Source organism: Corylus avellana, chromosome ca4 (genome assembly GCF_901000735.1).
Source record: "Corylus avellana chromosome ca4, CavTom2PMs-1.0".
Taxonomy (NCBI): Eukaryota; Viridiplantae; Streptophyta; class Magnoliopsida; order Fagales; family Betulaceae; genus Corylus; species Corylus avellana.
This window is the reverse complement of record NC_081544.1, coordinates 17,135,640-17,147,527: the sequence shown is the minus strand read 5'-3', so window position 1 is coordinate 17,147,527 and position 11,888 is coordinate 17,135,640. Positions and strand designations below refer to the sequence as shown.

General features: G+C 40.3%; 1 protein-coding gene across 1 annotated transcript; it reads left to right on the top strand.

The window, feature by feature from the left end:
• The first annotated feature begins 8,290 nt into the window (after positions 1-8,290).
• On the top strand, positions 8,291-10,368 carry LOC132178142 (uncharacterized). The gene is made up of 2 exons (XM_059590596.1): positions 8,291-8,487; positions 9,444-10,368. The coding sequence occupies exons 1-2, from the start codon at positions 8,291-8,293 to the stop codon at positions 10,366-10,368; spliced, it is 1,122 nt and encodes a 373-aa protein (XP_059446579.1).
• The last annotated feature ends 1,520 nt before the right edge of the window (positions 10,369-11,888 follow it).

Here is an 11,888-nt window from a genome sequence, read left to right as displayed (position 1 = left end):
TATATCAAAATGTGTTAAATGAAAGTTGTAAAAATACATGTTTGGTATACAAAATAATCGTGCAATGCGGGAAAAATAACAGCAAGTGTCCATGTGAGTTTGTACTTACCCGGGTTGTATTCTCCTTCCAAAAATTCCTCCAATGGGTTCACACTCCTCAAATATGTGAAAAGGCCTATTATCAGTTATACGTTTGAGCTAAAACAAATAATAGCCCTAAAGCTTTAAAAATAGAGGTTCTGTCTGGCTAGCGAACGTTTGGTCAAATTGGGTGAACATTCGGGGCCTAAGGCCGAACGTTCTCTTGCCGGGCAAAAATTTCATCTTAACCAAATGAGCTTCTAATCAGTTCTAAAGAGGGTCTAAGGCTACAAGAAGGATTTCTAACATAATCTAGCTCAAAATAATATCACCATGCAAAACAAAACACGCTAATCTATAACATAATGCTAAATAATGCTAAAATTGAGATTAAATCCTAAAATGACAACGTAACCTCAAAAGCTCCAACCAAGCCATAGAATAAAGTCTAAACAAAGTAAAAACTAAGTAAAACACGAGTTAGAACAAGAAGGTGACCTCTCTTGTGCAAGACCTCCAACAAAGCTCTCCTATTTCTCTCAAAATTCACCAACCACTCAAGCAGAGTTTTTTTAGGGCTCAGAAGGCAGAATGAGATTTAGAAGGTCGTGAGAGTGGGTATTTATAGGTTTAGAAAAGCTGAGAGTGCTGTTGTGACAGTCTGCGGTGCCATGAACATTCGGTGGTCCATGGCCGAATGTTCGGTGTACTGTGTGTACACTATTTCAGGGTTGCAAGTATACATTTGGTCATTACCCGTTGGATCAATGAACGTTTGGTGTGGTCTCCTAGCAAACGTTCGGTGTACTGTTTACCCAGCGGTTTTTTGGTTTAGGCCCAAACGTTCGGTGGTTCTTTTTGGCGAATGTTCAATTAGTGCTGAAAAATCCCCCAAAACTTCTCCAAATGGCTCCTGTTAAAACAGTTTCCAGTTTGGTGAATTCAAGGGGAAGAAGTTTGTTTCTCCAATGCAAGATTGTCTCACCGTTGTTGCTCCTTCTTGATCTGCAAGATAAAAGGTGGTTAAGAAAGCTCGCCGGGGTGTTTCCGGCGAATCCTCCTTCGATGACTAACTCAATGATCTTTTCGATAGAATGATAGTGTATTCAAGGATGAATTTTGCGTGTACCTTTCTCTGTTGGACCCTTTCCTTATTTATGGTATAGCTAGTAAAGAGAGAATGATTACTTGGTGGAGGATCCGGGATTGAGTGTAACCGCTGGTGAATGAATGATAATTGGGCGGAGGATCCGGGATTGAATGGAACTGTTGGTGAATGAATGATAACCGTTTAAAGAGTTAAGGATGCTTGGGTGTAACTGATGGAGAATTGATGAGTTCCATACGTAACCGTCGGAGAACTTAATGACGAGATCTTCCATTTGTAGTAGCCGAGTATAACGCTCAAATGTCTCTACCTCCACATAATGTCTGTTAACGCTCATTAATTTGTAACCAACGATTCGCCTTTATAGACATTGAATAGCTTTGCTCTAATCGTATATGGAATCCCGAATATAGCCTTCGCAAGGATAATATAGAGATGTGGAGCTATTCTTGGTCATATGAATAATTGATCCTTTGGGCCGACATTGAATAGGTAAAGGCCCCAGACCCATTCTAACATCTGTTGATGGTCCGAGCCCATGGGCTTTAGTCATATAAATATGTATAATAGTTACCCCCCGAATTCCTTATTGAGAGGAGTCAAAAGAATGGAATTCCTGATTTTGGTTCTTTTAAAGGAAAATATATCCACGTGATCTTGGCTCGGTTCGTTGATTATCTCTGATTCAACAATTGTCCATCCATGATATCCAGTGGTTCGGACCAATCTTTAATATTTAGAGATTTTGTCCGTTATACATAAATGGGCTTCTTCTCTTTCCACGTGTCACCTTCTACGCGATCTTTGCTCGGGCGTACGAGTTTATGGACAGGTGTCAAATATCGGGTGGTTGTCCCTGTTGTGTCTTTTGAGGTATCCTCCGTAGGTCATTTCAGTTTTGACAAGGCGGCGGTTTTATCATTCCATGTCTTTAATGCTCCTTCGCTTCAACCGAGGCTTTCTCTTTATAAGGGATCTTCGTCTTCCTCCTTCTTTCCATTGATTTTCTCGCATTTTCCCCCTTACAGACTCCCAAAATTTCATTGTTTTTTCTTCTAGCACACATGTCTTCTTCCAAACAATCGCATCCCCTTGACAAGGAGCATTATGCCGGCTACTCTCTTGAAGTTCCGTTAGTTCGTTGAAGTGGCGGTTCCTTTTCAAGGGGTAGTCCTTCTACGGAGGCATTGCCTTCAATAACTAGGGCGTCTTTATGCTTGGATTTCCCTCGTCAACAGGGGTCGTGTTTCATGCCGGCCGACAAAAAGGTGCTCCGGCATAATTATGAGATTCCTTCTTCTATACAGCTTCACTTTTCCGATAATTCTATGGGAATGGTGGATGGTCCTAGGGACTTGTTCGTTTACAAGCGTATGTTCCGAGCTGGGATTCGCTTGCCTTTTTCCCTATTATTAGGGAATTGCTATCTTACATGGGAGTTGCTCCAGGGCAATTGATGTCCAATGGGTGGCGATATTTTCTGGCTACCTTCTTGTTGTGGCCCACTGTTTTTCCAAGGAAGATGATGTCGATTCCGGAATTTTTCAACATATATGGTCCCCACTTTTATCTTAATATCGAGACAGTGACGTTCATGGTTTGTGGGAAGAACTAATTGATTGAACTTGGTTCTACTTATTCAAACAACAAACATTGGTTGGAGCAATTTTTCTATATCTTTGGCGAGTGGGAGGCATCTCCCTCTGAAGCTCTGCCGCTAGAGCACACCATTCCTCGTAATTGGGGTGATCCTCGGGTGACTTGTGAGTGCTTTCCATTCCTTTTCCTCTTCTTTAGACTTGATTCTCTTTTGTATGTCTTTTAAAAGAAAATTTTTCTTTTAGATGCGGAAGAGTATCCTAAAGCTAAACTCGGATTCATAGCGTTGAGTTGATCATATTCTTGCTTTTTCTTTGTTTCTCGAGAATGAGGCTCAGATGACTTTTGCTGCTATTGTTACCGACTCCGCTATTCGTGAACACTTGAGATATAAGATTCCGGCAAGGTTTTCGTGGATCGTCAGGGAAAGCCAAAGAAACCAGTTCTGCCATCTGATAAGGTGGCTCAAAAATCCCCTAATCAGGCTCAGGGCAAGAAAACCCAAGCACATAAAGTCTGCATCCAAACAGATAAGCTGTCGTCAAGGCTTCTACTTGAAAGGCTCCCGCATCCTAATCTTCGACACACTGAAGCTCGGGATGATGCTTCATTTGCTTCTACTGCCGAGACCAACCTCCTGGCTTTGAAAGGAAAAGCGGGTAAGGGTAAGGCTGTAGCAAATGAGCCTTTGAAGAAAGCACGGGTGGAGAGATCCCATCAACTCTTGAGCTTGGAAAAGTCTACTAGTATTTGCTTTGCTCCTGCTACTTTTGGGGAACCTCATTCTCTCGTTATTTCGCCCCAACCTCCTTATAATGAGAGTGCTACTCCTTTGGAAATCACCCCTGCGCATATGTCCAAGGGTAGTCGATGCAATAGACTCTGACTCTCCGGCAACTCAGGAAGAAGTCCCTGCTGCTGGTGTGCCCGACACTTCTATTCTGGAGTCGAACTCTCCACCTTCTCTTACCGAGCCCGAGAACCAAGCCCCCGTGTATAAAGGACAACCGATTAGAACTCATTCTGGGAGAAGGTCGCCTTTGATTAAATCTTTTGCGAAGGGTTTGAAGGGGAATCCCTTAACTGCTATCACAAAACTAATGCCCAAAGACTATACTCAAGGGGTGGGGGGGAGACTTACTCCAGAGATGTTCGTGGACAAGTTAATTCATCATCATTTTTCGGTAAGCTCTATGACTCCTCTTTTCTAGAGAAAACTGTTTCTTTTTTCTTGTTTTTGACGCCGGATAACCTTGTTTGCAGTCCTTGGTTGTTATCACCGGTTGGTTCGTAGGAGAATGCCTCCGAGGTTGTTGAGCTCCGAGACTTGGTTCGGAAATTGTCCAACTGCTAGGACGCTTCAAGTTCTCAAAGGGCTGAGCAATTGGAGACTTCTGGTTCTGAAATGGTGAGTCTTCAATTTGCAGTAGCTGCAAAAGATCGGGAACTTTTGGAGATAAAGCAGAAGAATACTGATTTGGAAGCTGTTGTTGCTCAGTTGGAAGATCTTCTGAAAGTTAGTTATCAGAAGAATGTAGAACTAGTGAACCAAGTTAAGGAGGTGGGTGCTGCTACCCAGCGCGCCATTCAAGAACATTCTTCAACTTTGAAGGAGCTTCATGAGGTTCGAACTTCAGCAGAGTCTTATCGTAAGCTCTCCGAGACTCTTGAGACCTAGGCATCTCAACTTAAGGAAGATCGCCGAAAGGTGGAATAGTCCTTGGAAAAGTCCCGGGAAAAGTGTGGCTGGTTTTGTGAAGGATATCGCTTCTGGAGAGCCAAGGCTGCACAATATTTTGCAGAATTGTCATTTGTTCTGTGGCTTCGAGATTTAGTGTGGGCTTGAGGTTTCCATTGGGGGTTTAAAAATTTTCGGTATTTAACAATTCATAGGAGTCAGTATAACATTGACCCGGCTATAACATTTAATAATTATTGATTGTACCCCCCATGACCGAGGCTAAAATTATTTTTAGGCTAGGTCATAATAACTTGACATGAGTCCTTTAAGATTCCCGTTGGGCTGCAATTTGACAGTTGAATTTGTGAGGGTCATTATTATTCCTTGTAGGTTTGATGGTTGAAGGGCATGCGTACCACGTTTAGTTAGGTGTTCCAGGCGGATGTTGATTCATTCTCCGAGATTTGCCTGCGCATGTCTTCTTACTTACCAGGGATGACCTTCCGTCTTTTGAGAATGGATGCTATAAATACTTCCTGTTTATTCTTTATTCATATACGATTTTGTTGTCTTCTCTTCAATTATGTCTTCTTTATACTCTGATTTCCAGAGATTTCATTATGTCTGCTTCTTCTTCTTCTGGTAGTTTAGCTAATACTGAATCATCAGTGGCTTCCACAGTGTACCCAACAGAGACGTCGTCAGCTTGGCCTCGAGTGGGTCAGTTGCGTCCTCTAGGGTCGCGAGTTTTAGAAGTGGAAACGGCGGGCCTTAGGTATGTCTTGGAGACCTGTGAAGTGTTTGGAAGAGCGATCCAACCACATCATTGAGTTGGTAGCCAAGTTGGAGGTGAAGGAGCATCAATTGGTGCTGTAGAAGCACTAGTTGGATGAGTTGGAGGCACAACTTGTTAGAGCTCGGGAGGCTAAAAGGAAGCATGCAAGTGCTTACTATTCCATGACTCGCTTTTTCTTGAAGGAAGAGGAAATATGTAGGAGGCTTCGAAGAAAGTATCGGTTGTGGAAAGCCAAAGCGCTGGAGAGGCACAGAGATCATCAAGGGTGAAATCGTTGATTCATTCATCGAGATTTCCTATGTTTTTTTGTCAGCTTCATGCAGCCATTTTCCGGAGGCGCAATCGTTGAGTACCAGATCACGTCTGGATACATCTTTTGCAATAACTATAAATGTCGCCTTTTTTTTTTTTTGGAATTTTGTAACTGTCCTGAATTTGCAATGGAATGCAGTTGTTTTTTGATTTTTTGGAATCTATATGGTTTTGAGACTTCCTCTGGTTCCATTGGATGTAGTATGTTGAGGCGTTGCTTATAAACCGGGGGTGATGTCCGACTCCCTTTTTTTGATAATGTTGAATTTTGAGTTTGTGAACCGAGGACTACTTTGAATCCTTTTTGGTTGCTTTGAATCCTAGTTGAACGACCAAGGATAGTTTTCATCATGTCTAGTTGTTTCGAATCCTATTTTGGCAACCGAGGATAATATTAATCCTTTTCAGGTTATTTTGAATCCGGAATGCCATTTAGGGGTGGAGTTTCTGTGACAATCCTAAGTCCCTTTAGGGTATTTTTAGTTGGCTCATAGATTTTTAAAAAGGGGTTGGCTTAAGTTAACAATGAGAATGGACGAATTAATAATAACAACAACAACAACAACAACAATAATAATAATAATAATAATAATAATAATAATAATAATAATAAGTAAATAAAATAAAAGAGTAAAATATAAATAATAGTAATAATAATAATAAAAGAATAAATCATTTCTTTTTTAAAAAAACATAAGCGCCGCCTACCAAAGAAGAACTCTAACCTCCTTAAACTCTTCTTTTTCTCCACTTGCCAAGCCTATTTAACCGAATAAGAAAAACTATTGCCGCACACAGAAAACAAAATTTCTGCCTCTCCACCTTATCTCCTCACGTCGCTCTCCTTGCACTACATTCATTCAATTCTCAGTGTGCGCCAGGTATGGTTTCTTTTACCTCACAAGTGGGTCAAAATTTCAGTATTTTTACCTTGGTTGCCCTGTTGTCTTGTAGTGGGAAAGAGAGATTTGCTTCTTTTTACTCCTCACATGTAGCCATATACATCTCACACCTACTTTGTCTCTTGTGGGAATAAACTATTATCAAGTGCTATGCATACATATTGCACCCAAGCCTTATCTGTTAGCACTTAAGCAAGGTTCTCATAATGTATTTCTTTTGCTCTAGTCGTAGATCTACAAACGCTAACTGCCATCCATATATATATATATATATATATATACATAGGTGGTATCTCGGAGTGTATATATGTGTACAGTAGGGTTAAAGTAACTTATCTATCTATATAGATGATATAGAATAAATGAGAGTAATTTTTATAAAACAAAATAATTTAAAGTACATTAAGTTATATTATATAAATATATGTGTATGAATCCCAAGTAACAAGATAAATTCTGGAATTTTATGGGTAATAGAATGCTTTACTGTGATGTGTATGAGGGTAGTAACATGACTGTATTTCCTTCAGGAGACTAGTTAGCAGTCAGAGGAAATTTTTACTGCAGTCAAGAGGTAAGTGAATTTACTATCCCTTCCAGAAAAATTATCATGTCATGCTATTTATGCAATTTTGTTTCAAACTGCAAATGATTATTTTGTTTATATTATGGAATTATGCTGCACGCATGACAAGTTTGAGAAAAAGAAACATTGTGAAAATATTGATGTTTATAAAGAGAATTTAGAGAAAATGATAATAAACTCTCCTACATGTTGCCCTAAGATGTACCTAGAGAAGTACAAGAAATGAGAAAAGTGTATTATAAAATGAGGGCACATGTAGGGAGGAGTCTATTTTTGGCCCTAAGAGAAACAAGATTGAAGCTCGATATCAATGCTAAGGATGGAGGCGCAACCGCTGAAATAGGCTCTACCAGAAGGTGGTTCCATCATAGTTTTTTTTTTTTTTTTTTTGCCATGCTGAGTGCACCTAGAGTTAATCGGCTAGCCAGGGGACGAGGCTGCGGCCACAGTATCTCATCCTAGGTCGCAAGGACCGCGCAACCCTAGTATACAGGGGTAATAGTATACATGGGCCCTAGTATGAGATAAAGACTATCAACAATTTTATTGACGATAATATATTTTATGTGCTTTTTGTTTTCTTACAAATATATTGTGAACATATGTAGTTATGAGTTTCAATTTTTAAAACGGGACAAGGAGTAAAACTACTTATGGTTGTTGATTTCACTTACTAGGCCCCCTTTTAGGCTCATCAGTTTTATTTCTTATTTCAGGTGGTGATCAGGTTGCATTAGGAGGCCGGAATGGGGGCAAGTGTATTTAGGATTTCATGTGATTTCATATTAGTCAAGTTAATAAGTGCATTGGCACAGTTTTCTTTCAGAGATTGATGAATTTATAAGGAACGTTTATTATTGTTTGTGAGACATATTTTTGTTAATCATAAATATTTCAGTTTATTTTAAGGACATGATATTCTAGAGTTTCATGCATTCATTTTACACTAGTCTTTTAAAATTGGCAAACCATATGGATCTTTGCGAGTAAGAAAAAGGATTAACAAACTAACCCTAACGGGCTGGGGTGTTACAATTTTGGTATCAGAGCAAAGGTTATAAGGTTCTGTAGACTTTAAGAATTAGAACTATTGATAGAAGTAGCGGGGTAATGGGAAGTGACATTCCGACCAAGTAGAGTCTGTCTTTGTAGTCACTTATAGATAGTACATGAATACATTCTAACTGCTTATTATTTTCTTCTTTTTTTCCTCGATTGTAGAACAATGGCACCCCCAACTCGCAGCCCTACTAACAACACCAAGGAGGGTCATACCGAGGGCAACGAAGGATGGGAACGGAGGAAACACCACTGCCAACCTACAACCGGAAGCTTTGACTGCATTGGCGGCGCAACTTGTGAGCTTACTAGCAATGGGTACCAATACCAAGGGAGGAACAACCAGCGATGGACAACGAGGATGTACTTTCAAAAAGTTTAATCGGCAACGCCCTCTTGTTTTTCAGGGACAACCCGACACAATGGCTGCTAAAAAATGGGTGATAAGTGCCAAATATTGCATATTTAGACCCCTTTATTTACATTAGTTAATCCTTTAGCTGTGTCATTATTTAATATTTTGTGTTAGTTTCATGTTTTTAGTGTTTTGTAGGTCATTGAAGAAAAACTATAGCTTTAAAGGGAAAAATGCAAAGTTTGGAAGAAAGAATACTTTGAGAAGACCTAGATGATGTGGTTAAGTTTAACCAAATCCACTGGGTCTTACAAATGGAGAAGTTGATGGATGTGATGAATTGAATAGAAGAACAGAGGGTCAAGTATGCTACCTTCTACCTCACTGAGGGAGCTGAACGATGGTGGACAGCTTAGACGGAACACCTACAAGAACGACTAGGTGTAAGAGTAACCATTCTCTAGAAGGACTTCAAGGAGGCATTCTTGGAGCGATTCTTTCCTCAAACAACTAGACAGACCAAGGCCCAGGAATTTACAGATTTTATTCAAGGATCAATGACGGTGGAGCAATATGCTGCCAAGTTCATTGAACTTTCTTGATTCATGCCTTACTTGGTGTCCACAGAAGAGCTCAAAGTGAGAAAGTTTGAACGAGGGTTATAGTCATGCATCATGAACCAGATTGTGGGATTCAAGATTGGCAAACTGACAGACTTGATCAGCAAGGCGGCAATAATTTAGTGGACACAGAAAATCAACTCGGAATACTTCAATCAGAAGAAGAGAATTGCACCACAAGGAAACCGCTCAGAGGGACAATCATACCATGCCAATAAGAGGAGATTTAACCAACCAGCAGAGAGGAGTTACACTCCTCAGCAATTCCATAACCAAGGAGGGGGCAAGCAACTCCCATCATGCCAGAAGTGCGGTAGGATGCATACTGGGAATTGCTTTTATAGGCAATCAGGCTGCTTTAAGTTCGGGAAACCTGGACATATCGCAAGGGATTGTAGGACTCTTGCCAACAACCAAGCCAATCAGAACTGCCCAAAGAGACAAAGAACCACGGCACCTGCTCGGGTGTATGCTTTGACGCCAAGTGATGCAGCGGCGTCAAACGACGTAGTAACAGGTACTCTTCCTATTTCATCTAGTAGAGCTTATGTTCTTTTTGATTCAAGGGCAACACACTCGTTTATGTCGTATTCCTTTGCTAAAGCCTGTTGTCTGGAGTCTAAAGCCTTAGATGTAAATTTAGCAGTTGCTACACCAGTAGTGAGTACAATTTTATGCACCTCAGTAGTTAAGGGTTGTCCTATTCTAGTTGAAGGCCATGTCATGCCAGGGAATCTCATTATCTTTGAAATGAGCTGGTTTGATATTATTTTAGGCATGGATTGGCTATCCATGTATCATGCTTCCGTGGACTGTTTCCACAAGGAGATCGTGTTTAGACCACCGGGAGCAGCAGAGTTCAAGATTCGGGGGAATCAGAATACCAATACATTCAAATTGATATCTGCACTACAGGCGACCAAATTACTGAGAAGTGGGTGTTCAAGATACTTGGCTTGCATGACAAAAGAAAAATCGAGATGCAAGATTGAGGAAATACCTATAGTACGAGAATTTGTGGATGTTTTTCCAAAAGAGCTGCCAGGGATTCCGTCGGACAGGGAGACCGAATTTACCATTAACTTATTACCAAAGACCGCACCCATATCCAAGGCTCCGTATAGAATGTCACCACTGGAACTCAAGGATCAGTTACAAAAACTTCTAGACAAGGCTTTTATCCGCCCTAGTGTTTCTTCATGGGGAGCACCGATCCTATTCGTGAAGAAAAAGGATGGGTCGATGAGACTATGTATCGACTATCAATAACTGAATAAGGTGACAATCAAGAATAGATACCACTGCCGAGGATTGATGACCTCTTTGACCAGCTCCAAGGGTCAGGTATTATTTAAGATTGACCTTCGTTTCGGCTATCACCAACTCATGATTCAAGAGAAAGATGTACAGAAGACAGCGTTCCGAACAAGGTATTGGCATTATGAATTCTTAGTAATGCCTTTTGGGTTAACTAATGCTCCGGCAGCTTTCATGGATATGATGAACCAGAATTTTTGAGAGCTTGTCGATCGGTGTGTGGTGGTATTTATCGACAACATCTTAATCTACTCAAAGAGTCAGGAAGAGCATGAGGAGCATTTGCAGACGGTGTTGAGCGTTTTGAGGAAACACGAACTTTACTCGAAATTCAAGAAAAGTAAATTCTGGTTAGACAATGTGGCGTTCTTAGGGCACATTGTTACCAAGGATGGATTTGCAGTAGACCCAGGGAAAGTGGAAGCGGTAGTCAATTGGGTGAGGCCGTCGAATGCCCATGAGGTGCGAAGTTTTCTTGGTCTTGCTAGCTATTATAGGAGGTTCGTAAAAGGATTTTCTCGGTTGGCAGCACCATTGACCAACTTACAAGGAAGAACGAGAAATTCCAATGGTCGGTGGAGTGTGAACAAAGTTTCCAAGAATTGAAGCAACGTTTAGTCACCGCACCGGTCCTCACTCTCCCATCTGGATTGGATGGATTTGTAATTTATAGTGACGGCTCACACAAAGGGTTGGGTTGCGTACTAATGTAGCAAGGGAAAGTAATCGCCTATGCCTCACGACAGTTGAAGACTTACGAGCTCAATTATCCGACTCACGACCTTGAGCTTGCTACGGTAGTCTTTACTCTTAAGATATGGCGACACTGCTTATACGGGGAGTGTTGTGAAATCTACACAAATCATAAAAGCCTGAAATACTTCTTCACCTAGAAAGAGCTCAATATGCACCAAAGACGTTGGCTGGAACTCCTAAAGGACTACGACTATACGATCAACTTCCACCAAGGGAAGGCAAATATAGTTGCTAATGCTCTCAGTAGAAAAACCATAGCTGGAAGCATATCTGCCATGTTCACTATGCAAAGGGAACTACTCCATGTTCATATATGTACATTTGAATTGCTATCAATATATATATATATATATATATATATATATATATATATATATAGGTGGTATCTCGGAGTGTATATATGTGTACAGTAGGGTTAAAGTATACTTGTCTATCTATATAGATGATATAGAATAAATGAGAGTAATTTTTATAAAACAAAATAATTTAAAGTACAGTAAGTCATATTATATAAATATATGTATATGAATTCGAAGTAACAAGATAAATTCTGGAATTTTATGGGAAAGCATACCTAAATACCTAAGTAAGTTCATTCTCAATTTATTAGCAAGCCAACTCATAGTAGTAATAGAATGCTTTACTGTGACATGTATGGGGGTAGTAATGTGTCTGTATTTCCTTCAGGAGACTAGTTAGCAATTAGAGGAAATTTT